The 27,115-nt window shown below is 37.4% G+C and overlaps 1 protein-coding gene across 3 annotated transcripts in view; it reads left to right on the forward strand.

Moving 5' to 3' along the window:
- Positions 1–7,036: 7,036 nt before the first annotated feature.
- LOC106867775 (uncharacterized) overlaps positions 7,037–27,115 on the forward strand; it is a 31,285-nt gene continuing 11,206 nt past the window's right edge. The window contains exons 1-10 of one of the 3 annotated variants that reach the window (XM_014912758.3): positions 7,037–7,313; positions 12,762–12,856; positions 13,535–13,609; positions 13,966–14,091; positions 14,981–15,049; positions 17,971–18,146; positions 18,853–18,889; positions 19,229–19,315; positions 19,953–20,093; positions 21,571–21,696. In XM_014912758.3, the coding sequence (XP_014768244.1) occupies positions 13,543–13,609; positions 13,966–14,091; positions 14,981–15,049; positions 17,971–18,146; positions 18,853–18,889; positions 19,229–19,315; positions 19,953–20,093; positions 21,571–21,696 (829 nt within the window). In that variant the 5' untranslated portion in view covers positions 7,037–7,313; positions 12,762–12,856; positions 13,535–13,542. Of the gene's footprint in view, positions 7,314–10,242; positions 10,450–11,084; positions 11,337–12,761; positions 12,857–13,534; positions 13,610–13,965; positions 14,092–14,980; positions 15,050–17,970; positions 18,147–18,852; positions 18,890–19,228; positions 19,316–19,952; positions 20,094–21,570; positions 21,697–27,115 lie in introns of those variants that run through there. The other 2 variants (XM_052972557.2, XM_014912759.3) reach the window with 2 other exon arrangements.

Consider the following 27,115-nt stretch of genomic DNA (forward strand, 5'->3'; position numbering starts at 1 on the left):
CAGTGTCAGCTCCACACACAGGCAGGGTTGTGTGGTTAAGAGGTTTACTTCCTAACCTCATGGTTTCAGGTTCAATCCCTCTGTATGGCACTCTTGGCAAATTTCTTCCACAATAGCCCTAGGTTCACCAAAACTGTAAGAGAATTTTGGTAGATATAGGCATAGATGATCTTTTAATCCAAAGTTGGTACAAATCCAGTAAAGAGTCTACAAATTGTTCCCAAGCCTAATTAATTCCAAAAACAAAATGGAAAACAATAATCCTTTTGAAATCAAAATTAGCCTTTTTCTTTATGTAAATTTTAATTCTAAATTTCAAATTTAAATTTTTAGAGGTTTAATTTAGAGTTATTTGATATTGTGAGACAGAAGGAATTTTACATACAATTATTTTTCACTCATTTTGATTTATTTATTTATTTCAAAGGGAAACTACTCTGTTTTACTTGAAGGTAGCCATTTGTAAATAATGAATTTCTTTTTATTTTTGTTTGAAATCATCATATTATTAACTTTGAATCATGGTATTTATTACGTTTTAGTGGATAATATATTGCTTTTTAATTTTTGTAATCTTTTAATTAGCTAACTCTATCATTCTTAGTAGTTAGTAGATTTTTGTTTCATTAACTTTATGTGTAGTTTAGATGGTAATGGCAATTGTCGTTATCAAATCTTTATATATTGTGAATTGTTATTTTAATCAATGCTGGAGTTGGATTTATATATATATATATATCTTTCTGGTTTTGAATGATCTGACGTTCCTTCTTTCATAACTCAATTGTTTGTTCCTTTCTGGGCTATTAGAGGTCTTTATTTGGCGAATCTTGCAAGCATGAAGTGGATTCGATCCACCATAGCCAAATTTAAATTAACAGACCAACAGAACTTTTCTCATGGTGGAACAATGGTTTTTTCAGTGGCAGCACTTTTACATATTCCAGATGCCTTTAGCTAAACCGAAATAATGTCTTCCCCACTTGACCCTTCTAACCCCTTCTACTTCACCAAAAGCTAGAATAGAGATACCACAGCACCACCAACGAAGCCCATTGTTCTCAATGATATGTCTATCCTTCTGGATAGTTATAAAAGCAAGAACCCCCAAGCAAAAACCAGAGGTCACTTGGTGATAACTCAGTGAGTTGGCTCATGACAACTCAATCAGTCAGGAAACGGACTGTGAGCATCATGACCACAAGCAAGGCAGTTACTAAAGACAAGTCAGAGAAATTAAATTTACTGTCAGTAACTATGAGAGACCTTCCCATGACCCTACAACTTTCACTAGCTCTAATTCTGTTCTCTTACAACATCATTCTATCACTATCTGTGGATTACTACTAACATTTTGGGTACGCCAAACTATGCAAGGAAAATCTCTGTAGAAGACTTCCCAGTTTTAACGCAGAATTTCATATTGGCTCTTTCTTTCCTGTCCATGACAAAATTGTAGGCTACAGCATACACGTGATCACAAAAACATAAATTTCACAACTTGTGAAATAAACACAGCAATATCACTAAGCACACTGCCTCATGGAGGTCATTGTTAACTCTCACTGCACATACAACCATGTGCTGCCACCTGTTGGCATGCTTTTTGTTAACACCTCAAATTTATATACTCAAAAACTTAGTAAAATCATTGTCTTCAACACTTATAGGCTTGTCCTTTCAGGTGCCAGTGACACACAAAAGGCACCTGTGCCAGTGCTGTGCAAATGTCCTCATGCCAGTAAAAAGCACTCAGCACTCTCTGTTAAGTGGTTGGCATTAGGAAGGGCATCCAGCCTTAGAAACTGTGCCACAACAGACAGCTGGAGTCTGGAGAGCTCTCTGATGGCATTTTCTATTTTTTAATATTTCTTTTTTTTCCTCCATGTCAAACTGTCCAACCCATGCCAGCATGGAAAGCAGACATTAAACAATGATGATGATGATGATGATGGTGTATGTGTATATACATTCATAATATATGTACATATGTGTGTGTGTTTGTATGTATGTATGTGTGAGGAAAGCCTCTTCAAAAGGTAGAAAGAGTGAAGAGAACTGTTATTCTCTTCACCGTTGAGGACTGATGAAATGTTTAAAAGGAAATAAAACAGATTTTGAATACAAAGGTCAGCAGACAAAAAGGAAATTGAGAGAAAAGTTTAGAGAGAGAAAGAAAGAAAGAAAGAAAGAATGAGAAATTGAAATTGTTAATTGAATATAGGTCAGTATTTGCTCAATAAAACAAAAGTGACACTTTGGTATAATCTGAATAACAAGTTAAAGGAACTGATTTTAACTGTGTCTTTTTGTTATTCCTGTAAATGTGTCATTTGGAATTTATGTGAAAAAAATTTTAATTTTCTCAAAAAGAATGTGTGAGCAAATTTCTTGAAAAACAGTTGTTTGTATATTTGTCAGTCGGAAGAAAAACCAACCACAAGGTTGCTTTTATATCATTACAATGGAAATAGAAAAAGAGTAAATACACAGAAGAAATCGAATATTACAAACAAACTATAAAATTCCTACCAAAACATAGAAAGAAGTACATAGGCTACAATCCGCAGTACAACCAACAAGCAAAACCCTTTATAACAAAAAAAAAACAAAAAAAACTGCTTTTAACTGTTACAGAAACATTTTCCACCTGAGTAAAAATACAACAAACTACAAAATAAAAACATGAATTTTCCTTTCTCCCAGCAGATAGACTGCTGTAAAATGCGGATTTCAGTAAACGAAGTGGCACATGTGCCAAACTACTCTGTGAGGTACAGACCACCATGATCGGATGGTCTACCTTATGAGCTTTGTTTCTATAATACCATACTTGTTCACTCTTGTCTTTTTTTATCCATCTGACAACAGAACTGAAGCATCCCCAGCTGAGTTAACTGGGGAGGGGTGAGGCTGAGGAAGGAGGATGCAAACAAGAAGGACAGGATTAAGGAATTTCAAGCCAATAATTCTGCTTAACACAAATTCAAAAAATTTGGCAAAAGTGCTCTCCAAAAGGCTAGCACTTGTCTACAAAAATGAGTCAGAAGAGGAAAAACATCATGCAATCACTACAGTGTACCGGTCTCAGAAACCATTTCACTTCAAACACAAGGTCCTTCAGGAATACCCTCTCTCCATGCTGCCATATGTTTTGGTTTTGGAGCCATTACTGTGAAGGGTAGAGTCTTTCAAGGGCTACCCATTCAAAGAGGGTCACAGAAAAACCATATCAACATATGCAGACAGAAGTGGTCAACGCTGTACTGGTGGAATGCCAGGAGTGTACAGGAACTCACATCAGAGACAAGTCAGTGGACATCAGATGAAACAAGTCACTTAGCATCAGCCCTGGCAGGCAGTGGTGATTTCTATCACTGGACTGAGCACCTGGTGCTCAAGGTTTGGTTTAGACCAGACCTTCAAGTGGAATAAGGACCGGGAAAAGGTTACGAGAAGTCTGGCCAGTCACATTCAGAAATAGGCAAAAAGTCTTCCCTAGTATTGAGAATTTTGTAGTTATAGATATTTTTTTTACTTCTTTTTCTGTTGTTGCAAACCCTATTTTTGTTGTTGTTTTTATTGTCTTTAATGTCTTGAGTTCTTGTGGCCAATAAAAGAAGTTTTCATCATCATCACCATTATGGCAGTGAAATAGAAGTATGCAAAACACTGAACAAAATTCCTTTTCGTATTTAGTTATCTCACTTTTTTTTAACTATCTTTACCATTTAATTCTCTCCCTCTCTCTCTATCTGTATCTTTCTCTCTCTCTCTCCTCTCTTTATCTGTCTATCAATGTTTCTCTTTGCCTCTCTCTCTCTTTCTGTTTCTATTCTACTCTATCTATTTACCTACCTGTCTCTCTCTCTCTCTCTTTCTCTCTTTCCACCTGACCCCCCCCCTCCCCCCACACAAGACAAACAGTACGGTAATGCTTATGTGACAATATATTTCTTGCAGTAATCAGTAACTTTGCCATCCTTCTTCTATGTCGGTTTAACCTTATTGAGTAAAAGAAATGAAAATAAATATCAAATTGTCATCAGTGACAGGTTGGTTAATTACATAGATTACAACAAAAACAACAACAGCAACAACAAGGTTTTGCTGATATGAACAGAAGAGAGAAAAAAAAGAAGAGGAAGTGAGAGAGAGAGAGAAGTTAAGATAAAAAAGTAATTATCTTTTGAATTTTTAAACATTATCTCATTAATAAGAATTCATTGTGAAATATCAGTCATTAAAATAACTGTTATAAGAGAGAGTGCGAAATGGTATCTGGGATGGAGGCTTCAAGAATGGCTTCATAAACAAAACAAAACAGAGAAAGCAATTACATAAAGATAGTTAATCTTTTTTTCTCCAATTCCTTCCCCACCATCCTCTCACCCACTGACCCGACACCCTGCCTCTAGTTTGTATGTAAATCGCTTCGTAACTAATGTAGATTGTTTTTGCATGCTGTCCTATCTTCACAGATGAGCATCGAACGGAAGAATCAGGAGAGTAAACATGCATAATTATCAATATTATCATCATAATTAATATCATAAATTTATAATAACAATAATAATCCTAGAAGCACAAAGCCTCAAATTTGGGGGAAGGGATTAAGTCAATTACATCGACCCCAGTGCACAACTGGTACTTAATTTATCAACCCTGAAAGGATGAAAGACAAAGCCGATCCCAGTGGAATAATAATAATAATAAAAAAAGCGGCGAGCTGGCAGAAACGTTAGCACACCGGGTGAAATGCTTAGCGGAATTTCGTCTGCCGCTACATTCTGAGTTCAAATTCCGCTACAAACGTGAGGAGAAAATGGACTTATAATGACAATAGAACTGTAATGAAATTGCTAAAGAAATTGAAATTGGAACTCACATTGTCAACCTGCGGAAAAGTGCAATCCTATATTCTGCAAGAATCTTAAAGAAGATTCTTGAAATTTGAGGAGACTTGTCACCAAACATTAAAAAAAAAAAAAAAAAAAATACCTGCTAACTAAATCAGCACACACTAGCAGAATAATAATAATAATAATAATAATAATAATTGTGTCTACCAGGGGAATTATTATTAATAATAATAACCCCCAGTAGACACAATAGCTTCAATCAACAGCATCACAACATTGGATACTGTGTGACATCTTAAATAATAATAAGGATCCAAGGGCACCAAAGACCACCTTGTGATAGACAAGGTTGTAACAAAGAACTGCAAACGATACCAAAAAAACTTGTGCATGACTTGGACAGACTTTAAAAAGGCTTACGACATGATGCCACATTCGTGGATTTTGGCATCCACAGCTACCAACTTTTCTCTGAAGACAAACCTGGATGGTCACTTGAATGGGAACTGCCCCAACTCAAGCCCTCAAAGTTCAACACCACACCCATCACAGAAAGAACAATGTAAGAGCATCAAATGAACCAGAGAAGAGCATACAGAAGTTATATGTGCCTATTACTATGCCTTAGGTAGGCCATCTGAAGAGAAACACTGGCTCTCATGGCTTCTTATCTTCAATAATACAGACACTGGCTCTCATGGCGTCTTACTTTAACTGATTGGCAGTGTTAGCATGTACATGTTTTGTCTTGGTAGAAAAGATGGGCTACAGCAAATATTTTGCTCAATACCACAGATTTGCTTGTCAGTTGCTTGACCTTAACCAGTTGAGCATGTCCCTTGGTGGCTGACGATATGTGCATCTCTGATCATGAGCAGAAGTAGTGGGGGAACATCGTAGCCATTTGTTGAGAGGAATTCTTCGGGGTTTGAATAATTCAACAGGTGTTTCATTCATCATCCTTAAACAACCCTTATTCAGGGCTACTCGACTTGAAGAAAATTCTAACTTGGCTTCACCTCCAACGTCATATACTGCTTATCATGATATGAAATCACCATGTTACACACATGTTTATGATGCCTGTTCCTAGTGTTCCCTTATCAGACGGGTAGTCATGATGGGTATATTGGGCTTTGTATATTTGTACCCCGGTTTCACTTTGATGGCATGTGCTGCTCTCTCACACAATAATAATAATAATAAAAACAATAATGATAATATTTTTTTTTCCACCAGAGGTACAAGACCTGAAATTTTGGGGTAAAGGGGCCAGTCATTTACATTGACCTCAGTGCTCAACTGGTATTTATTTCTTTGACTCTGGAAAGACAAAAGGCAAAGCTGACCTCAGTAAAATTTGAACTCAGAACATAGACAGACAAGATGCTGCTAAGTCTTTCATCCAGTGTGCAAACGAATCTGCTAGCTTTGCCACATTAACAATTTCCAAAATATGCTGAAGGCTGTAGATGTTCTGCAGAGAGGGGTTTAGTTAATTAAACTGATCTCTTGATTGAGACTTTATTTAATCAACCTTAAAAAGATGAAGAGTAAATTTGATCTTAGCAGAATTTGAACTCACAATCTAATGAAATACTGCAAGGCCATTTTCCTCATCATTCTACGAATTCTGTCACATGATGATGATGATGATGATGATGATGATGATGATGGAACATTCTAAATAGATTTGTTATTTTTTTTTCTTATCAGGGTTAACAACGTAATGATTATTACAAGTTCAAATATAATTAGTCTCAGCAGAGGAGGGACTTGGAATGTTTGATTAACAACAGTAAATAAAAATGGATAAATAATTGGAATGGAAGAACAAGGAAATAACAGAACCACCACCACCACCACCACCACCACTACAAACATCACCATAGCCATCACTACCACCACCACCATTATCACCACCTCCATCACCCTCACCACTATCACCACCGCCGCCACCACCACAACCATCGCCACAACCACCACCACCACCATCACACCACTACCACCATCACACCACTACCACCACCTTCACACTACTACCACCACCTTCACCACTATCACCACCACCACCACAACAACCACCACCACCACCATCACACCACTATCACCACCACCACCACTACAACCACCACTACCACCATCACCCCCACCAGTAAAATCAGCCACAATCTGAATAGCTTCAAGAACAACTGCAACAAGACCAACAAAAGCAACATCAAAAAATAGAAGAAGCACCAGAGGGAGAGAGAGAGAGAGAGAGAGAGAGAGAGGGTGGGAGACAAGATTTGACCGGTTCCTCATGATAAGACTGTGAGCAACAACTCTTCCGTTCCCCATCCCCCCCCCGCCCTCTCTTGACCCATGTCATGTTTGCTTTGCCTTTGCAAAAACTACTTAAAGCTCTTCTCTCTGGACCCCGTGCTCAGACCAACCAAGCTGCTGCGAAAGGTAAGCAAAACTTTTAGTTATTATTGACTTACGGAAAGAGTTGTTGCAGTCAAAATGAATTCTTGGGGCATCAAATGCCGTCTGTTTGAATGGTTTCACTTGTTCTAAGCTGCACCATCTGTTGCAAAGTCTCGGGTATAAAATATATTAGGAATTTGTTTTACTCTTTCACTATTTCAACGATTCATCCCTAACATTTACGATTTCTCTACTCATTTTCTTCTTTTTTTTTGTTTTTTGGTTGAATCAGTTGTCGTCTCTCACAATGTCCTCTAAACACTTGCAGTGTCTTCTTATTTCTTTATTGCCCACAAGGGGCTAATTGCAGTGTCTTCTTACTCATTGCAGTGTCTTGTAAACATTTTCTTAAAGAAAAAATAATATATATATATATATATATATATATATACATAACGAACCAAACCCCATCTCCATATATGGAATTTTAGGTTGCTCTTCAGGGCTGCTATTGTTGTTTAGTCCCTGATCCAATTCTGATCATGCAGACCTATGTTTGAATGCATTCCACCCATGACCAGACAGTCTCTTTTTTTCTGTGCTTTAAATGCTGGGGCTCTAGCTTCGTTCTTCGTGATGTATGTTCTGGAAGGTATCTTCTTCCAGAACAAACCAGTCTCATGCATACAGAATACCTGTTCTGGCTTGTATCCCAGCTTGTCCTCGATGATCTACCTGGAGGTCTTGAGGTACTTCTCTGTGGCTTTTCTATCGGCTGATGCCATCTCTCCATGCAGGGAGACACACTTTATTTTAAACTGTTACTTGAAATGGCCAAACTATCCTTTGCTGGTTTGGAAATCTTCGGGCTCCAGTGCTGTCAATGGTCTTCAGTGCTTTCTGCTCCATCTCCTCTGTTGAACTGCTGGTATAATTCCTGAACGCCACCTCGTTCTTCTTTATGTAGCACATGGTGCTTTCGTTGACAACATAATAGCGACCTACTGCAACATAACTTTTACCAGGACCACGAATTCTGAACCACAAATAAGCAGGGGTACACTGTATGTTAGCTTGGCTTGAAGAATCTGTCTTGCGATTCTTTACTGCGATATTTTAATAACATGTCTATAGTATTGAAGCTATTATTTCTCAATGTGAAAAAGTAGTGCATTGACCTGGGGAGGCTCCCTGATCTCTGAGCTATGCACCTTTATTGAGTAACACCACTCCTGAGATCGTTTGGAGGAACTCCATTTGTCTGCATGACAAACATATAGCAGAAATAAAACCACTGAAAAAATGACATATGCCGTGCTTGAGGAGACCTTATTGAGTCAAGTACATCAACATCAAAATGAAATCAAATCACAATCAAATGGAAATTGTAGTTGTGGTCCTTGTGCCAGTGGCACCTAAAAAGCATCTTCCGATCATGGTCAATGCCAGCCCCCTCTGGCCCCTGTGCCAGTGGAATGTAAGAAGCACTCACTACACTCTCGGAATGGTTGGCATTAGGAAGGGCATCCAGCTGTAGAAACATTGCCAGATCAGACTGGAGTCTGGTGCAGCCTCCTGTCTTTCCAGACCCCAGTCGAACCATCCAACCCATGCCAGTATGGAAAACGGACATTAAACGATGATGATGATGATGCAACCAAAACTAATTTCTTACCCATATGGAACCATATCTAAATACATTTATATCATCTCAAACTGAGTAAAAGAAATCACAATAATAAGAAGAACATTCATCTTGGGTGGATTTGTAGTTTATAGATCAAGAGCTAACTAGAAGTGGACTATATATCTGTTCACAACAGACATGAGAAATTCCACCAGCAGCAATGCCCGTCACATGGTAACAGAGGTGGACAACACAGAGAATGAGTAAAAGTCTGTTTTGGATATATCGAATAAAATTCCTAAGGATTTTATATCAAGAATTATATGTAAAGCAGTGTATCACCAGTACTGGATTAACCATTAAGCAAAATAAGTGTGTGGGGCATAACAGAAACGGTAAAGAGTTTACAGCACAAAAGAAATTACTTTAAACTTGCTAAAATAATATTTGAAGTAGTTTAAATGATCAGAAATATAATTTTGAAGTGTTCGTGGTGTCAAAGTGAAGATCTGATCAAAGACTTCACAATTAAAAGAAGGCGGAAACTTTTCAAATATAAATAAAGTGGAAGTGTACAAAAACAAGAGCACTCAGAGAGCGCAAACCTCTGCCAATGCAACACCAATGTTCTCTCAACGATTAGCCAGAGATGATTTTTAAAATGAGAATGTCTGAAATAAACTCGACTGCTCTCACAAACGAGAATACTAAAAATGAAATTGACTGCTCTCAAAAATTAAATAAAAAAAAGACAGGGAAAATAATCCAGAACCCTGTTCGCTACTGGATCAGTTCATGCCTGTCATGAGGCCAAACATCTCTGAAAGTTTCATCCAAATCCATCCAGCGGTTCTTGAAATATCTTGTCTACAGACAAACAAACAAACAAACATGACTGAAAACAACACCTCTGCCTTCGCTAAGGCAGAGGTCATGAACACTATTTTCCTCTTTTTACTGTTAGTTTTATTCTGTTCTAAGAATAAAAATATATTTTATGGTTTATTATTGTTTATATTTTGAATTACATAAATATATGGAGGGTAGCAAAATCTTTTAAGTGCTTAGGGCTTCTACAGGTCTTAATCCAGCCTTTTGTACCATGTAGAATATGTTACTTCAAGTTTTCACTTTTTTCCCCAATTTAATACTGAGTGGAGCAGAGTTTAGCAGTGGGGAAAGTATGTTGTAATGATATTAATTGGCTCATGTTTACTTGTAATATATTCTGGACATGTTGCATCATGTTTATTGCTCCATGTGTTTACGAGTGAAAGGCAATATGACAGCACAGCTATGTTACTACACCCAGCTGTCTTCCAGCCAATTTCTTGTAATAAATAAAGGCAGACAAGGTGAGCTCAATAAAAGTAAGCTGACCAGGATTTCTCCTGGATTTATTAGGTTATGGCTTACAACCAACGACAGACTTACAACACTGTTCTGATTTAAAAACAAAAAATTATTTCAAGGTTACAGCTAACATTAAATTGTTAATTGGCAAAGTCTGAGACCAAAAGAACAATATACATTTTATTGTGAGAACTATAGGTAAATAGTAATATTATTTTGTATTCTATTGTCTATATTTGTTGGTGTCTATGTGTGTGTGTGTGTGTTTGCCTGTGTGCGTGTGCATATTTCTATGGTTTCATATATCGACCAAACGAACCAATTTCCTCCAGGTTACAAGATTATCATATTTCTTCTATTTCTTCAAATTTCAATGTCTTATAATGTAAATGTTTTATAAAATGAGTTTCGGAGTTTCTTTTGTGGTTTCAACTTTATTTAACCTGCAAAAGCGCTATCAGAAATATTTCAGAAATTTCTAGTCTCTATGTCTTACAGAAACTGACTAAAAAATGTTGTAAACCATTTCAGTTAATATATTGATGCGACGACCGAAAATACAATTAGCATTATATCCCTATTTCCCGGGCTGGGTTTTGAACCCGTACTCTGGTCTGTTGGGGAGAATGGTATTTCCTTTGTCTTGTCGGCAACCACAGCTATTTTTAGCGTAGCTGCCCCTTTCCGGTCAGCGAAAGTTCAAAAACAGCAGGATAGGAATGTACCAACCGACCCATCTTGGCAGGGGGTAAAGTAGTACAATGAGCTGTGGTATTTGGGATGAATAGGAGAACGAGAATTGGCAGCAAAAGCAGTTAGCAGAGAATTTGGGCAGTCGAGCTCTGGGAGCCAGGAGGATCGGTTGTGTCGAGTGGTAGCAGTCGTCCGAAGCAGTTGGGGGACAGCAGTTTGCCCGTGGAGATGAAGCAGTTGTACAGAGATGAAGAAAGAAGAATTATAAGTCTGACAGAGAAAGTTATGGTCAGCAGAAACGCATAGAGTCCCAGAGAGAGAGACGGAATTGTAGTGGCAGACTGCCTTGGTCAGTGGAAGTAGCAGACCTGAAGGAAACAAACTTCGTTGTGGTAAATGCTTTTATATTATTTTAGAGAAAAAGAACTCTGAGTTGTTAACTGTGTTGTTAAATGCTTCTAAAAGAAAGGAAAAGAAAAGAAATACAAAAGAAAGAAGCAGAAGAACTTTGTTGTCAAATGAAACTTGAGACACAAACTTTGGGATGTAAAAATGATTGAAAAGCTTGTAATTGTTTGGAAACTTTGTCAACGTTATTGAACTGTTATGCCATGTATTGTAATTGTTATTATGTAATGCTCTATTCTAATGTTTTAAATGTATTCTGTGATGTTATGTATGTAAAAAGAAAAGGTTACCCAACGCATGGTCTTCGTGTTGTTTCTTCCTCCCCGTCCTATTTGCCTGTGTTGTTCTTCGTTACATGCTCCAGCCGGGGCTTTATTATCGCGGTCAGGTGACCGACAGACGAATTTGCTAGCTCACTGAGTGTTGAACGTTCGCGCGTGCGCAAGTCCCCTCTTCGGTGTTAAGGAGGTGCTTCGCGTGCGGGCGTTCGTAACAACCTCTTATAGAAAGATTTTAAAATATTTTAGTCCGTTTATTATCATTTTTAATTAATAGAAGATGCAATAATGGCTGTGTAATTGAGAGGTTTGGGTTCAGTCCCACTGTATGACACGAAGGACAGGTGTCTTCTGCTACAGCCTGGGATCAAACAAGTGGATTTGGTGTGGATGGAAACTGAAAGAAGCTTGTCATATCTATTCTTCTATATATCTGTCTGTCTGTCTGTCTATCTATCTATCTATCTATCAGTCTATCTATCTATCTATCAGTCTATCTATCTATCTATCTATCTATCTATCTGTCTGTCTGTCTGTCTGTCTATCTGTCTATCAGTCTGTCTGTCTGTCTATTTATCTGTCTGTCATTCTGTCTGTCTGCGTGTCTACCTTTATGTGTGTGTGTGTGTATGTGATCCCATTTGCACTTCTCCATAAATCACTGAACTCCAAAAAGTGATGCATTTACCTTTTTTACCTGTCAACTAATAACCAATTACTTTCGCACCTTCTGAGAGTAAAGATTATTTGCCAACATAACATGGCAGTCCTGGTTTAGTACGAATGTTGCTGTAATTTAGCCCCAGGAGACATCGTCTCCAGCTGGCTATATGACACGATCTGGAGACGATGTCTAAGTTACAGCAACATTCGTCCTAAACCAGGATTACCATTTTATGTTGGCAAATAATCTTTATTCTAGAGTACTGTTGCTGAATATCTCTTGTTGAAAGAGTTACAAATAGTAATTTTCTATCATCTTTATTTTGAAAAACAAGTAAGGGTTAATGACAGGAAGGGCGTCCGTCTGTAAAACTTTACCTCAATAATATATTCGTCTAACCCATGCAAACATGGGAAAACAGATGTAAACCAACAAAATTTTATGAACACTAGCATTATTGATTGCAGGTTCCCAGAAGTCCAGTTACTTGTTCATTGTATTTGTGACATTGCAGAGTGACAAGGGAGTGTCTGTCTAACTGTGGCAGAATAAACACCACAAGGTATGTTTTATTTATTTATTTAATGTGTGGGCATCTTTGGTGGATGCATGTCTGCACATGTGTATGTGTGTACACACAACTACATATATGAGTGTTTGTGTAGTTTTGCAGATGTAAATGTGTTGGCGATGAATTTGTTGTCAAGAAAACTTATAAATGTGATTTGATTTGGTTTGCTGAAAGCAAATTGAGACAAATAGTAGTTTCATGTGCGAAAATATTGTGATTATTGGGTTGGGGCATAATTATTGGAAAGTAGACGTTAAATGATGATGATGTTATTATTCCAAGACTATCATATACCAATTTAATTAGCAGGAATATTATCTTCAGGTTTGATGGCTACAAGTCTCTTCAAAACAGAAGCAGCTTTCTTAGGATTCTTGCAGAATATAGAATTGCACTTTTCTGCAGGTCTACAATGCAAGTCTCAATTCCCGTATCCTTCAGTCTCTTAAGTAGCCAAGTGTTGTGCCAAGTGCACTGATTACCAATTATCATCATCATAATCATCATCATCATCAATGTCATCATCATAATCATCATCATCGACCTCATCATCGTCATCATCATCATCATCATCATCACTATCATCGTTGTCATCACTACCATCATCACCAGCAGTAGCACTATTCTGCACACCACCAACGTTATCGTTTCTTCTTCTCTCAACAACAGACATCAAAATGAGATTGTCAATTGCGTTCGCTCTCCTTTCCCTGTCTCTGTGCCAAGCAGAAAACAATTCTTCAGGTAAGAAAACGTATCGCATTTTTTAATTGCTTCAAACATATCTCATTATTAATAATATTACAGCTGACATGGAGTGAAGACTCCAGGCATTTTGGCACTGGCGCTTCAAAAGGCTGCTACACTTCCCATACATCAACTACAAAAGGAACAGCTTTCTCAGGAATCAAGCCAACCAATACGCTGGCAGACAGGAACCGCTCCTTGTGCAGATAAAAAGATGAATGCTTGCCTGATACAGTCATGTATCCAACCACAACTTCCTGTCTAAATCTCTGACATCCACAACATGACCATCACCCCTTTATCACCAACACCACCTCATCATCTATACTAACAAAGCAATGTTTATATTTCAGATACTGGAAGAATTCTTGATGGAAGCTGGTCAAGTGAAGAAAATCTGGTGCTTACTTTTGACCAAAGAAATAACTCTTTGAGTGCTACATTAATTATTTCATGTAGCCGTGGATACAATTTCACAGGTAAGTTTTAAAATTCTTTAAGCTTGATCACAAGAGAAAGGAACCAGTCTGCTATTGTTTTACTTCTGTAAAATTAGAAAGGTTTATGGAGATTATTGCTGTCACTCTTAAATGTATCTTTTAATCCTCTTTTATCTTTTACTTGTTTCAGTCATGTAGATTGTGGCTATGCTGGAGCACCACCTCGAAGAATTTTAGTCAAACACATCAATCCCAGGACTTGTTTTTAAACTTGGTGCTTATTCTATCAATGCCTTTTGCTGAACTGCTAAGTTACAGAGGTGTAAACAAACCAACACCAGCTGTCAAGTGGTGGTGATGGAGCAAATGCACACACACTCACACACACACACACACACACACACATGATCGGCATTTTTTCATTTTCTGCTTACCAAATCAATTCACAAGGTTTTGGTGAGCCCAAGACTAGCAGTGAGACTGAACCTAGAACCATGTGCTTGGGAAGCAACCTACTTACCACACAGTCGTGCCTCTGTCTATGGTTAAGGTCACTGTCAACATTAATGTTTCCTGTAAAAACCTCATTCATATTCATAGAGTCAACTTTGTCGATGCTTATAGTAAAATCCATGTTAAGTCGAAAAGTAAAATCCAATAAGTGATTTACATCCATCCCCAGTGCATAACTGGTACTTACATCATCAACCCTGGCAAAACGAAAGGCAAAGTCAACCTCCGCAGAAATGAAGACTTGTTAATGCTCATAGTGAGGTTCTTGTTAATGTTTAAAGGCCAAGATCAAAATTTGTATGAAATATGTTTGTTACTCAATAGAAGATGTTTTCATCTAAATTACATTTTATTTTATATCTACGATTTAATGAAGCGATTTATCTGGGGCTTTTCCCCCCTTTTTCTTTTGTAGGTAACATTACCAACAGCAATACATTTCATCTGTATGGAGCATTCAACACCACGGCCATGGCTGTCACAGGTATTAACCCTTTTGTGAATATGTTTCTTATGAACTCTTATAATTTTGTTACACAAAATTATGAAGGAAGGAATTGTTTTGTATTTATTTTAGAATAAATATTTTATTAGGATTGCATTTGTATAAAAACACCAGAGGTAGTCTCAGAGAGGTTGGCATGAAAAGGATTAAATATTTTGCCATCTATGTCGTCAGACAATTGGAGCCTGGTACAGCTCTCCTGCTTGCCAGCTCCTGTCAAACCATCCAACCATGCGGCCATGCTGGAGCATCACCTTTAGACAAGCAAATCGACCCCAGATCTTATTCTTTGTAAGCTAGTACTTATTCTATCAGTCTCTTTTGCTGAACTGCTAAGTTATGGGGACATAAACACACCAGCATCAGTTGCCAAATGATGGCAGGGAGACAAACACACACACACACACACACACACACACACACACGAAACAGCAGACTTAGTTCATAAGATATTTAGTTGTGTCATCTTACATGCTTTTCATTAACAATGAAAAAATACCAGTTATATAAGTAAAACCTTATAAGTAGGGTGCATTGTCAAATCTTCAGAGATTGAATAACTCATTAGTAACCTTTAACATTTATGCTGGACTACTGACAGTGTTACAATATCAACTACCAAAACAACTGTGTTAAATTATGTGAAAGAATTAGCTTATATACTTACAGGAAGGATGAAAGTATGTCTTATCATAGAATAGAAAAACAGTATTTACGTAGCCAATGTTTCTATTAAAAGAAGTGATATATAGCTAAAGCTATGAGGTCTCACAGATCACAGCAAGGTATCCCTATGATCTATCAGTCTTATATGTTGTTTAGCTGTTAAATGTTGTCCATTCATGCTGAATATGTCACAATCTCCACCCACTTCCACATCACCAAGCAAAAGATAACAGCTTGACACCATCTTCCATTTTCTCCTAATGAAGAAGAGATGAAATATCGACGTATGGTAAAGTACAAGTCGTTATGTCTTCATTACTTCTGTTTTCACTCCAATCTTTTAATTTGCACTGGATCGGCTTCTGAACAATTTTAATTTTAATTTTAAGCATCACACAATGTTTCTCTCAGACCACAACACTTATGTATGTGTGTGTGTGTGTGTAAACAGGTACACTCATAGTTGTCTTGTCTGACATAAATCAAATCTTTTCTTTGTTTCTTCATTCCAGTTTATTCTTCAAGATTGGTTTGCAATCTATTTTCTTGTTATGCAATGCTTTATTGATCAAAGGTTAAAACTTAATTCTTCAAGTTATTGTTTTTCACTCAAAGAAAAACATGACACACAATATGCAGGAATTTTCGATGGTTCTGAGAATTCTTGAAACAAATAAAATACCTGATTATTTTACTTTTTATTTTTTTACTAAAAGAAATTTTAATATTAATTTCTTCTCCTCTACCACTTTAGTATAAAACTCAGTTTTCACTAAGTTTCAAGAAAGTAATTAATTTCATTTTAAGTCACATGACAGTCTCTTATGACAACTGAAAATTCTGTGAAATAAATAGAATTCTCCAATAACCACGATTGATACAAGATGTTTCCTGCTTTTCAGATTTCAACAACAAAGTAGTCTCAGCATCTTGGTTTTGTTGTTGTTGTTGTTGTTGTTGTAATTGTTGTATTGTTCTTTATTTCTACCAGAATACATGATATTTACTACAGAACAGTCAACCAGATTTTTTTTTTCTTTACTATAGAAATGGTTGTCATTTAACCTTGAATTTCAACAACAATTTAAAATGTTATCTCCAAAATTATTTTTATTTCATGTTGTATTGTATTGTTATTTATTCTTAGCAGAATACACAATATTTATCAAGGTGAATTCTGTCCTTGATTCATCATCATCATCATCATTATCATCGTCGTCGTCATTTAACGTCCACTTTCCATGCTGGCATGGGTTGGACGATTTGACTGAGGACTGGTGAGCCAGAAGGCGGCACCAGGCTCAATCTGATCTGGCAAAGTTTCTACAGCTGGGTGCCCTTCCTAATGCCAACCACTCCAAGAGTGTAATGGGTGCTTTTACTTGCCACTGGCATTAGGGCCAGTCAGGTGGTTCTGGCAATGACCACACTCAAGAGGTTGTTTTACATGTTACCTGCATGGGAGCCAGTCTGGTGGCACTGGCAATGACCACGCTCGAATATTGCTTTTCATGTGCCACCAGCACATGTGCCGGTAAGGCGATGCTGGCAACAATCACGTTCAAATGATGCTTTTTATGTGCCACCATGAGCCAGTCCATGACCCTGGCAATGATCATGCTTGGATGTGCTTTTAATGTTCCACTGGCACAAGTGCGAATCAGGCGGTGCTGTCATCGGCCACATCAGCGATTTTGATTTGATTTGATTTCCAATTTAATAAATAACTGCCCCCTATTAGTTACGACGATGAGGGTCCCAGCTGATCTGATCAACGGAACAGCTTGCTCGTGAAATTAATGTGCAAGTGGCTGAGCACTCCACAGACACATGTACCCTTAATGTGGTTCTCATGGAAACTTAGTAGGACTTAGGATGTGACAAGCCTTTAAAATACATGTACTATTTATTTTGGCCAGCTGGGTGGACTGTAACAATGCAAAATAAAGTGTCTTGCTTAAGAACACAATGTACCACTGGGAATTGAACTCACAACCTTACAGCCATGAGCAGAATCCCCTAACCACTAAGCCATGAACCTTCACAATTCCTGTCCAATTTAATGCATTAATATTAAATTTCATTTATTTATTTAATTATGTATTTCTTTATTCAATCCTTTGATTTTTAAAAAAAATATTTGTAATATTACCATCAGATTAATAATAATTGTCTGAGAATGACATTAGAAAAATAATTGTATGTTCATTTTTTTTTTCTGTAATTTTCTTCAGGACAACTCTATAAGACAAACCAAAATAAGATCTTGAAGATTACATTGATGAAGTACGATTATGCAAACTGCACTAATTATACCCCAACAAAAATTTCTTTCCATGAACTGAAACCAAGCCAAAACATTTCTAAAAGCACAGCCACCCAGACATCTTATAACTGGTATAATTACCTAGTAAGTAATATAATGATTTTTATTTCTCTAATTATGCTGATGATTTAATAATTTGGTAATAATTCTTATAGCATGTTTTAGCAGCAGACTCAGTTTCTTCCAAGATGATGATGATGATAATAATAATAATAATAATAATAATAATAATAATGATATTGATAAATTTGAAGACAGAAAGTGAAAAAAGATGGCTATGGATGACTAAAAGTGATTTAAAACTGGAAACGGAGGCTCTAATCTGTGCTGCCCAAGAGCAAGCACTAAGAACAAATTACATCAAATACAGAATGGACAACACATTATTAAAAAATGGTGACATACACTGAATTAGTTTCTGTTGTTTTCTTCAGAATCCCTAAAAGGTTTGACTACAGAATTGCAAATATAACAAATTCCTTATCCTTTATATAGTACCTTGCCCCCATCTGTCACCTGTGGTCATGAACTCCACTTCCAAAAGGTACCAATTTATATCTCAATATAAATATAGGGATGTGTAGCTGTGATATTGCAGCACGTGAATGGCTGTGCTCAGTGTGTGTGTATACAGAGATTAGAGTTTGTTTTTAAAATATGAGTAAAACTAAGAATGTCCGTGTGTCTCAGTGAGTAACTATAACAATTCAGGTTTAATAAAAATAATGTGGAGAATTCCAATGTTTGCCAAAGCTAATCTATTTTCTTCTGATTCTTTTTCATATTTTTGGCCGATATGTGGTCATTTGAGAATTTCAAACAAGAAGGCAAGTATGACAATAATTCCTGAGAATAATTATTTTCTCCATTCAACCACTCTCTTTTTTTCACCCTTAATTTCTTACACTCTCTATTTATCTTTGTATGTGTCTGTCTCTCTTTATCTGTATGTCCTTTTATAAGTCTATTTCTCTCTCTCTCTCTCTCTCTCTCTCTCTCTCTCTCAATCTATTTCAATTCCTTTTGATCACTCTCCCTATTTTTTATTTTTTAAAATACCAGTTATGATGTTACATTGAAACAGGTTTGTCTGCCATACATGTCCTGCAATCACTAATCAAATTACAACATTAATCTTTGATGAGTATATTTATCTGTCATTACAGATGCCAACTGCAGCCTGGAAGGTACTTGGTATAACGATCTCGGTTCTACAATGGTCGTAAAACAAAATGAGGATGGTTTACTGGAAGGTGAGAAGAATATATTTTCAAAATATCAAAATGTAGATTATTTCAGTAGTCATTCAAATTTGTATCAGACCATTTTTTAAAACTTATGTTATTTTAAAAGGATTTGTTTGTTTTCGCTCTTGTTTCAATATGTTTTGTGTTGGGCACAAATTTGTAAACTCATCCTCAGTCAAATCTAGCTTTGGTTCTTCCTGTTAAATTCTGGGACAACATTCCCATAAGTTGGTATATCAGGCATCACAGAGTGAGGTTCTACATATTTCTTCAGCCTTCTCAATGCAGTCACTAAACCCTCTTCAAATAAACATCCTAATCAAATTAAGAAAAAAAGGTAAAAAAAAAAAAAAGGAAAGGGTCACATACTTTGGATTCCAAAAGAATAATGTAATTTGATTGGTTACAGGCCTGACTTGAACATTTCACTGACCACAGACAGAGCTAACAATGCAAAATATATGTATTTTATTTCTAAAAGCGTACCCTGAATTGATACTAAGCCTTCAGTTCCCTCTACAAGGGTTAATGGTGTACAATCTGTGTGCTGAAACAGTCTATGTTATTGAACATAACATCTGCATAAGCGTTAAGGTCTGCAGACCATTAAGGACACTAATTTGGTTATTTTATTTCATTAAAGGTCAATTCCGCACTTCTGTTGAACGTTTCAATGGTTCATCTGGAGGTTTTAAAGCTAATATTTATGGTGCCATCAGCCCTTATTCTGTCTTCAGTTTTGGTCTTGTTTGGAATGAAGGAACTTCAATCTCCAGCTTTGTTGGTGAGTAGCAATAACACACCACATATTTGATTTATGTATGTTCACATGTATGCTTATGTGCGTGTGTGTGTGTGTGTGTGTTCAATTCATCATGTATATTTAATTCCTCACATCTTACAGAAAGCCAAATTGCGTCCATCCATTATTTCTCTTGCTGGAACTTCACAGATAGAGACTCTAAGTTTCATGTTTTACTAATCCTCAAGGAACCAAATACAAGGTTGAGTCAAAAAGTAATGATCCATTTTGTTTAGGACAGGTATAATTAACAACACAGGAACATGTATCATACATCAAAATGAAGCTGGTCCTCTGTGGATTACATCCCTACTTCTCAACATAGTCACTGTTTCTCTCAATAACAATGTTCCACCTTCGAATGAGAGCATGCATCCCTGCCTCGTAAGATTCTGTTGACTGTTCTTTGAGCCATTTCTTCTCTACAGTTTTCACTTCCTCGTCACTGGAATATTTTCCTTTCAAACCCTCTTTCATGGGGCCAAAGAGATGATAGTCTGAAGGCGCTAAATCTGGCGAGTATGGAGGATGTCATAAAGTTGCCCACCCGAATGAGGTGATTGTCTCCCTTGTCCTGATGCCTGTGTGTGGTTGAGCATTGTCATGCAGAAGGAGGACATTGTCGATTGGCAAGTTGGGTCTTACTCATCGAATTCTTGCTCTGAGCCTCGTCAGGGTCTCACTGTAAGTCCCAGAGTTTACTGTTTTTCCTTTTGGCAAGAAATCGACCAGAATGACACCTTGAGCATCCTAAAAGACAGTCGCCATGATTTCTCCAGCTGACTTTGCATCTTGAATTTTTACAGTGACGGTGACATAGAGTGGCGCCATTCCAATGACTGCCTCTTTGATTCCAGTTCATAATGATGAACCCATATTTTATCACCTGTTACGAGCCTTCGAAAAAAGGTGTTGTCTCTATGACTTTGTTCGAAACTTGACAAATAGTGACAGTAATTTTTGTGAGTGTGTGTATTTAAATACAAGTAAATTTTCTTGTTGAAGGCATGAAGCTTAGTGGTCAGCTCACTATTGTAAGGTCAAGAGTTTGGTTACCAGCAGCATGTTGTCTCCTTGAGCAAGACACTTTATTTCCTGTTGCTCCAGTCCACTCAATTAGCAATAAGGAGTAGTACCTGTATTTCAAAGCATCAGTCTCATCACATTCTGGTACATGCTGAATCTCCCTGAGAACTATGTTAAGAGTATGTGTGTCTGTGGAGTACTCAGCCACTTGCACATTAATTTCATGAGCAGGCTGTCCTATTGATAAGATCAACTGGAAGACTCAATATTGTAACTGATGGAGTTCCCATAGCGTAGTCTTTAAACATGTTTGTTGCCGAAATGTTTTTGAAATTTCTCAGAGTGGAAAGGCTTTTTGTTAGCAACTTTCAAGCTCATGTCTGAATATACAGATGCACCCATTCATGCATGTTTTTTTTTGTCTCTTCTCCAGGTCAGTGTATCCCTTCATCGAACAATGCCACCTTCTTGAAAACTCAGTGGACAATGCTTGTGGGACAGGAGACCTTTGATACCAGCTGGAAAGCCTTTTACAATGGAATGAACAATTTCTACAAAGGTGAGATGCATATGATGTTACCTGCAAGGATGGGTGGAGAGATGGATAAGTACGTGAATAGGGGGGTGGATTTATGGGTAGGTGAAGGGATTAATGTATGGATCATTAGGTGAATGGATTATTAGCAGGTGGGATGAGAGGAAGAATGGATGCATGAGTAGTGAACAGATTGACGGTTGGGAGTTGTGTGGGTGGGTAGGAGAAATGTGGTTAAAAGGGTAGATGATTGGATGATTGATTGGTGGGAGTGATGAGTGGAGGGATGAATGCATTGAATGATGGTTGAATGAATGGACAAGTGGTATGGTGCCTGGTTAGATTGACATTTTGACAGATGGTTTATTGAGTGGATGGTTAGATAAATATCACATGGATGGATTGGTGGTTATACACCTGGTTGGTAAGGAGATGATCAAATAGACAAATCTAGTCATCCATACAGGTATTCATGCATGGCCTACTCCCCATTACCCCTGCTGGATGTGCAAAGCCATGCAGATCCCGCCTCAAGAACCTGCTCTGCCCTCTCATCTCCTCTCATAAAGATGACTCCCACCATCACCCCCTGAGATTGTTGTCCTGAGAACTACATGGCGACTGCAATAGCGCAGATGCCATGCAAAAAGCAACTAGTATGCATTGTAAAGTGTGTGTTTGTGTATATATATATATATATGCTGAGAGACCCCCTTCGGTCATGACTGACCATGGGATTGCACCTAGAAAGTTACCTTCCCAGGCACAAGTCCAGGCAAGGTCGTTTATGGAAGACCAGCAGTCGCCAATGCATACTGGTCTCCCATCTCCATGCCACCAGTGTTATCCAAGGGAAAGGCAAAGGGGCCGATGCAGCTTGACACCTGTGACGTTGCAATTCATTTCTACAGCTGAGTGAACTGGAGCAACGTGAAATAAAGTGTCTTGCTCATGAACACAACATGCAGCCCAGCCCAGGATTTGAACTCACAACCTCACGATCGTAAGCTCGATGCTCTAACCACTGACCCATGTGCCTATATATATATATATATATATATATATATATATATAGGGTATTAGGAAGGGCATCCAGCCATAGAAACCATGCCAGACCAGACTGCAGTCTGGTGCAGTTCCCCAGCTTGCCAGTTCAAGGTCAAACTGTCCAACCCATGCCAGCGGGGACAATATATATATGTAAAACTTCTGGAAAGTGTTACAGATTTTTACAGTTCCTAGTGATGGATTAGATCTGCAGTTTTCGAATTAGCCTTCTCCTTTCTGGTTTTGAGAAGCCTAATTTCTCAAGATTGGTATTTAGGCAGTGTGTTACATATCCCTGGGCCCCGATAGTTACAGGTATAAACCTGAACTTGTGTTCTGAATAGAGTAACTGCAGATTTCTCAATAGTTCAGCACAGGTGTTCTCTTTTTCACTGATCTTTAGCTTTAAGTTAACATCCGCTGGGCAGCTGATTTGCTCAACTGTGCACAGTTTCTCTTCTCTATCCCAAATCATTATATCAGGTCTGTTGTGCTTACATTTTATTGAGGTCTTCACTGGGACATTCCACCAGCACCCCATTTTATTATGAGTGGCTATTGCTTCTACCATATTGTGGGTTCTTATTTCTTTGTCCTTGGGATTATCCTTCCAACAGATTTCATTATTGAGTGTCCTAGCTACAACGTCAATGTCTCATTGGTAGATAATACCGTGATGACATTTTCAGACAACTTCTTATGATGCGGCTGATTATCATCCGTGTGAACTCCACAAAGTCTGCATTGGTTGTCACATTTTGGTGCTTTTCCTGTATCTCTGTCCCTTTTGTGCATCAGGTGCTTGGTTGATATTTCCTGTTCCTGAATTGCAAACACATACCCTTCAAAGTGGGAGATAGTAATCCGGTTATTGGTCCATGGTAGACCACTTTGTATGTATGTATGTATGTGTGCATTCTGTATGTGCATGTATCCATTTTTGTATGTATGCATTCCGTGTGTATAAAAATATATATCACATGATTTAATCATAACTGATGACATTATTTTATTCCAGAGTTAATAGAGGAATAAAACAGAAGAATTATAAAATATCTCAGAGAAATTATGTTACCAGAACCTTCCATATTTGAACTTAATTTTGAATTTAGATTTTAATTAATCTATCTGTCCAACAATTTTATCTGTTGAAAAAAACAAATTTATCTTTTGCAATTAATCATTATTTAGTCTTTCTCAAAAATAAACTTGTTATACAATCATAAATCCAGTGTTTATCTCTTCTAGTGTTCCTGTTACAGAATACATGATGCCATTTGCAAAGTCATTGGTTGTCATAGAGGTATCCTGTGAGGCTACGTCAATAGTAACATTGCAAATAAACAAAGACACTTTCTCAGTCCTCGTCCACTTTACACAGTGGAATGTCCAAAGTGTGACAGCCAGAGGGTGAGTGGACTGTACCAGTACTCAGCTGGTACTCATTTCAGCTGAAAAGATTGGAACAACAAAACATGTAGAACCTTGCTCAAGGAGACTTTGGTTCAGGTACTTCACAGAGAGAGAGGGTTGCTACCAAACCTGGTTTCAATTACATTCTGATCAATTTGGATCAATTGAATGCTTTTGGTAGCATTGCTACTTGACAGTTATTCTCAGTGGAGTCAGTTTGCTCCCATTTTCAGAGACAGGTTCTATATTCCTCAAGATTTGTCAAAGAAGATTTTTGAGTGAAAAAGAAATTTCAATATTACATGCAATTAAAGCAGCACGCTGGCAGAACCGTTAGCACACTGGGCAAAATGCTTAGTGGCATATAATCCGTCTTTACATTCTGAGTTCAAATTCTGCCGAGGTCGACTTTGTCTTTCATCCTTTTGAAGTTGATAAAATAAGTACCAGTTAAACACCGGGGTCGGTATAATTGTCTTCCCCACTCCCGAAATTTGCTGACCTTGGGCTAAAATATGTAACCAATATTACATGCAATTCTATGTTATAGAATCAGTTAAGTACCAAACCAAATGTCTTGTGGCATTTTGCTTTATCTTGTAGTGGGGAAAGTTTAGCAAAAGATGTAGAGGTAGCAGACGAAATAGGCGTGTGAATGACATCAAAGTAAAACAATGGGAAAGCATCAGATTGTGGCTTAAATAATTTATTTAATTGATGCTTGCTTTTACTTGTTGTATACCCCAGAAAATTCACTACGTGACGTTACCAGCTTGCTTTGAGTTGGTGAGGAAGACAATAAACAGGGGAAATACTGTGTCGATGTGATGTGGTAGAACCGGGCATGTTTTGTGTCTGTGTGTGCGTTGGTCATTTGGTCGTGTCAGTTTATGTTCTGCGACTACTACTGTGTTGGGTCGTTCATGCTGAATATGTGGCTCTGTATTGCCTGCTTGACTGGCACAAGTTAACTGCTGGCTGTCTGCTTGGTGATGGCTCTCTGCAGTCCCTTGATGGATTGCTGTATTTATAATGGTCATGACAGCTAGAAGGACAGACATACCACAAGAGTAATTACTACTTATGTAGGTCGCCTCCTGTCCACTTGAACCTTAAATGACACAGCTCAGGTCGTAGGTCAAAAGGAAATCTATCCACCACTTTTTGACAGATCAAAGAAATTTCTTTCCCGCCTGTATGGTCAGTGGTGGATCAGATGAGTGACAATCCTTAGATTCAGTTTCAAATCTCAGCTTGGAAAAAGGAAGTGTTAGTTTTTACAATCTCCTTTACATTCTAAGTTCAAATTCTAATGAGTCAAATTTGCTCCTTCCAGTCTTGGGTGGCGGGGCCAATAAAATAAATATAAGTCAAATACTGAGACAGTATAATCAAATATACTTCATGAACCCCAAATTCTCAAATTTCTGGTCTTTATCCTTGTGAAGAACCAATATTAATAGCTAAGAAAGTGTTAAGACATCTTTGATGATAACATATGTTTTAGAATTAAAAACCATTTTAATATAACTGGAGAATAAACAAGTGAATGAAAAAATGAATAAGAAAGAAAACAATACCTACCCTAGAAAATGAAGCAGGGTGGTAGAAAATGTGAGAAATGTTTATATGTTGGTCAATTGATAATACAACAAACTGGCAGAATTGTTAGCAGACCATGGAAAATGCTTAGCAGCATTTTGTCTGTCTTTAAGTTCTGAGTTCAAATTTGCCTTTAAACTTTTTGGGGTTGATAAATCAAGTACCAGTTGTGTACTGGGGTTGATGTAATCGACTTATCCTCTCCCACTGAAATTGCTTGCCTTGTGTCAGGATTTGAAATCAATATATTGGTCAATTGGCATATAGAGAAATCGAGATGTAAGGTAATGTGCCAACAGGAATGGAACATACTTGTAAGTTCTTCTATAGAATTTACTAGGAAGCAAGGAATATAGCAAAGATGAAGAATAAACATCAAGATTCAAGTGGTTCGAGAATAAAAGATTTTTGGTTAGAGGAATGTGTGTAAGATGTTTGCTTCATAAACATGTAATTCTGAGTTTGACTTCACTTTGGGACACACAGAGAAAATGTCTCCAGCCATAGCACCAGGCTGACCAAAGCCTTATGAATGAAATTATGTGGAAGCCTGTCCAATGTATATGTGGGTGGGGTTACTGGTGAGCATGAATAGTTCTGATGGAGCAGAAGAATCGGTAAGGCAGAAGCCATTTTACAGTGCATGTGAGAAATCTAGATGACACAAGCATCTGCATTGCGGCAAAGGTCTGATACCATCGTGCAATAGTCCTGCTAATGTTTTTGTGATGCAATGAAACATGACAGTAAAGAAGGCTAAAATGCTGGACACATTCCACCAATGTTGCCAACTGAAAATCCTCATTGTTACCTGTGAAACAAATACCTGTTGCTGCAAAATATCATTGTGCTGCAGAGGTTCTACATCTGTTTTCCATGCTTAGTATATTTATGTGTGTGTGTGTTTATCTGCATTATTCTTAGAAGACCTACAAAATATCTTCACAGAGATCCTTTCATCTTCAGCTAAGATACAAACAGAAAAAATAGCAGAGTCATTCTTAAGTAATGAAAGTAAAATTGTATGGAGGTTGGTAAGTATGGAGTAGGTAAGTAGAAAAGCATGATGAGATGTATGAGAATAGTCACAGAGTTGAATGAATGATGCTTGTGTGAAAGTAAGTTTTTATATTTATGAGTAAGATGACCAAAACACTGATTATATAAAAAAGCTTTGATGAGATTTTTGAAAGATAACATGTGATGGATGCTAACATTATAGGGCCAAAGTGTAGATCACAAACGGTAGATAAATTAAGCAGTGAATTAATAAAATAGTTAGTGCCAGATAGATACCTTGTGGTATTTGTTATGGTCCTATGTTTTCTGAGTCGAAATCCTACTGAGAAAACATGTGGCCTTTGATAAAGAAAGTACCTCA

This window comes from Octopus bimaculoides, chromosome 13 (assembly GCF_046866305.1).
Source record: "Octopus bimaculoides isolate indiv1 chromosome 13, ASM4686630v1, whole genome shotgun sequence".
NCBI lineage: Eukaryota > Metazoa > Mollusca > Cephalopoda > Octopoda > Octopodidae > Octopus > Octopus bimaculoides.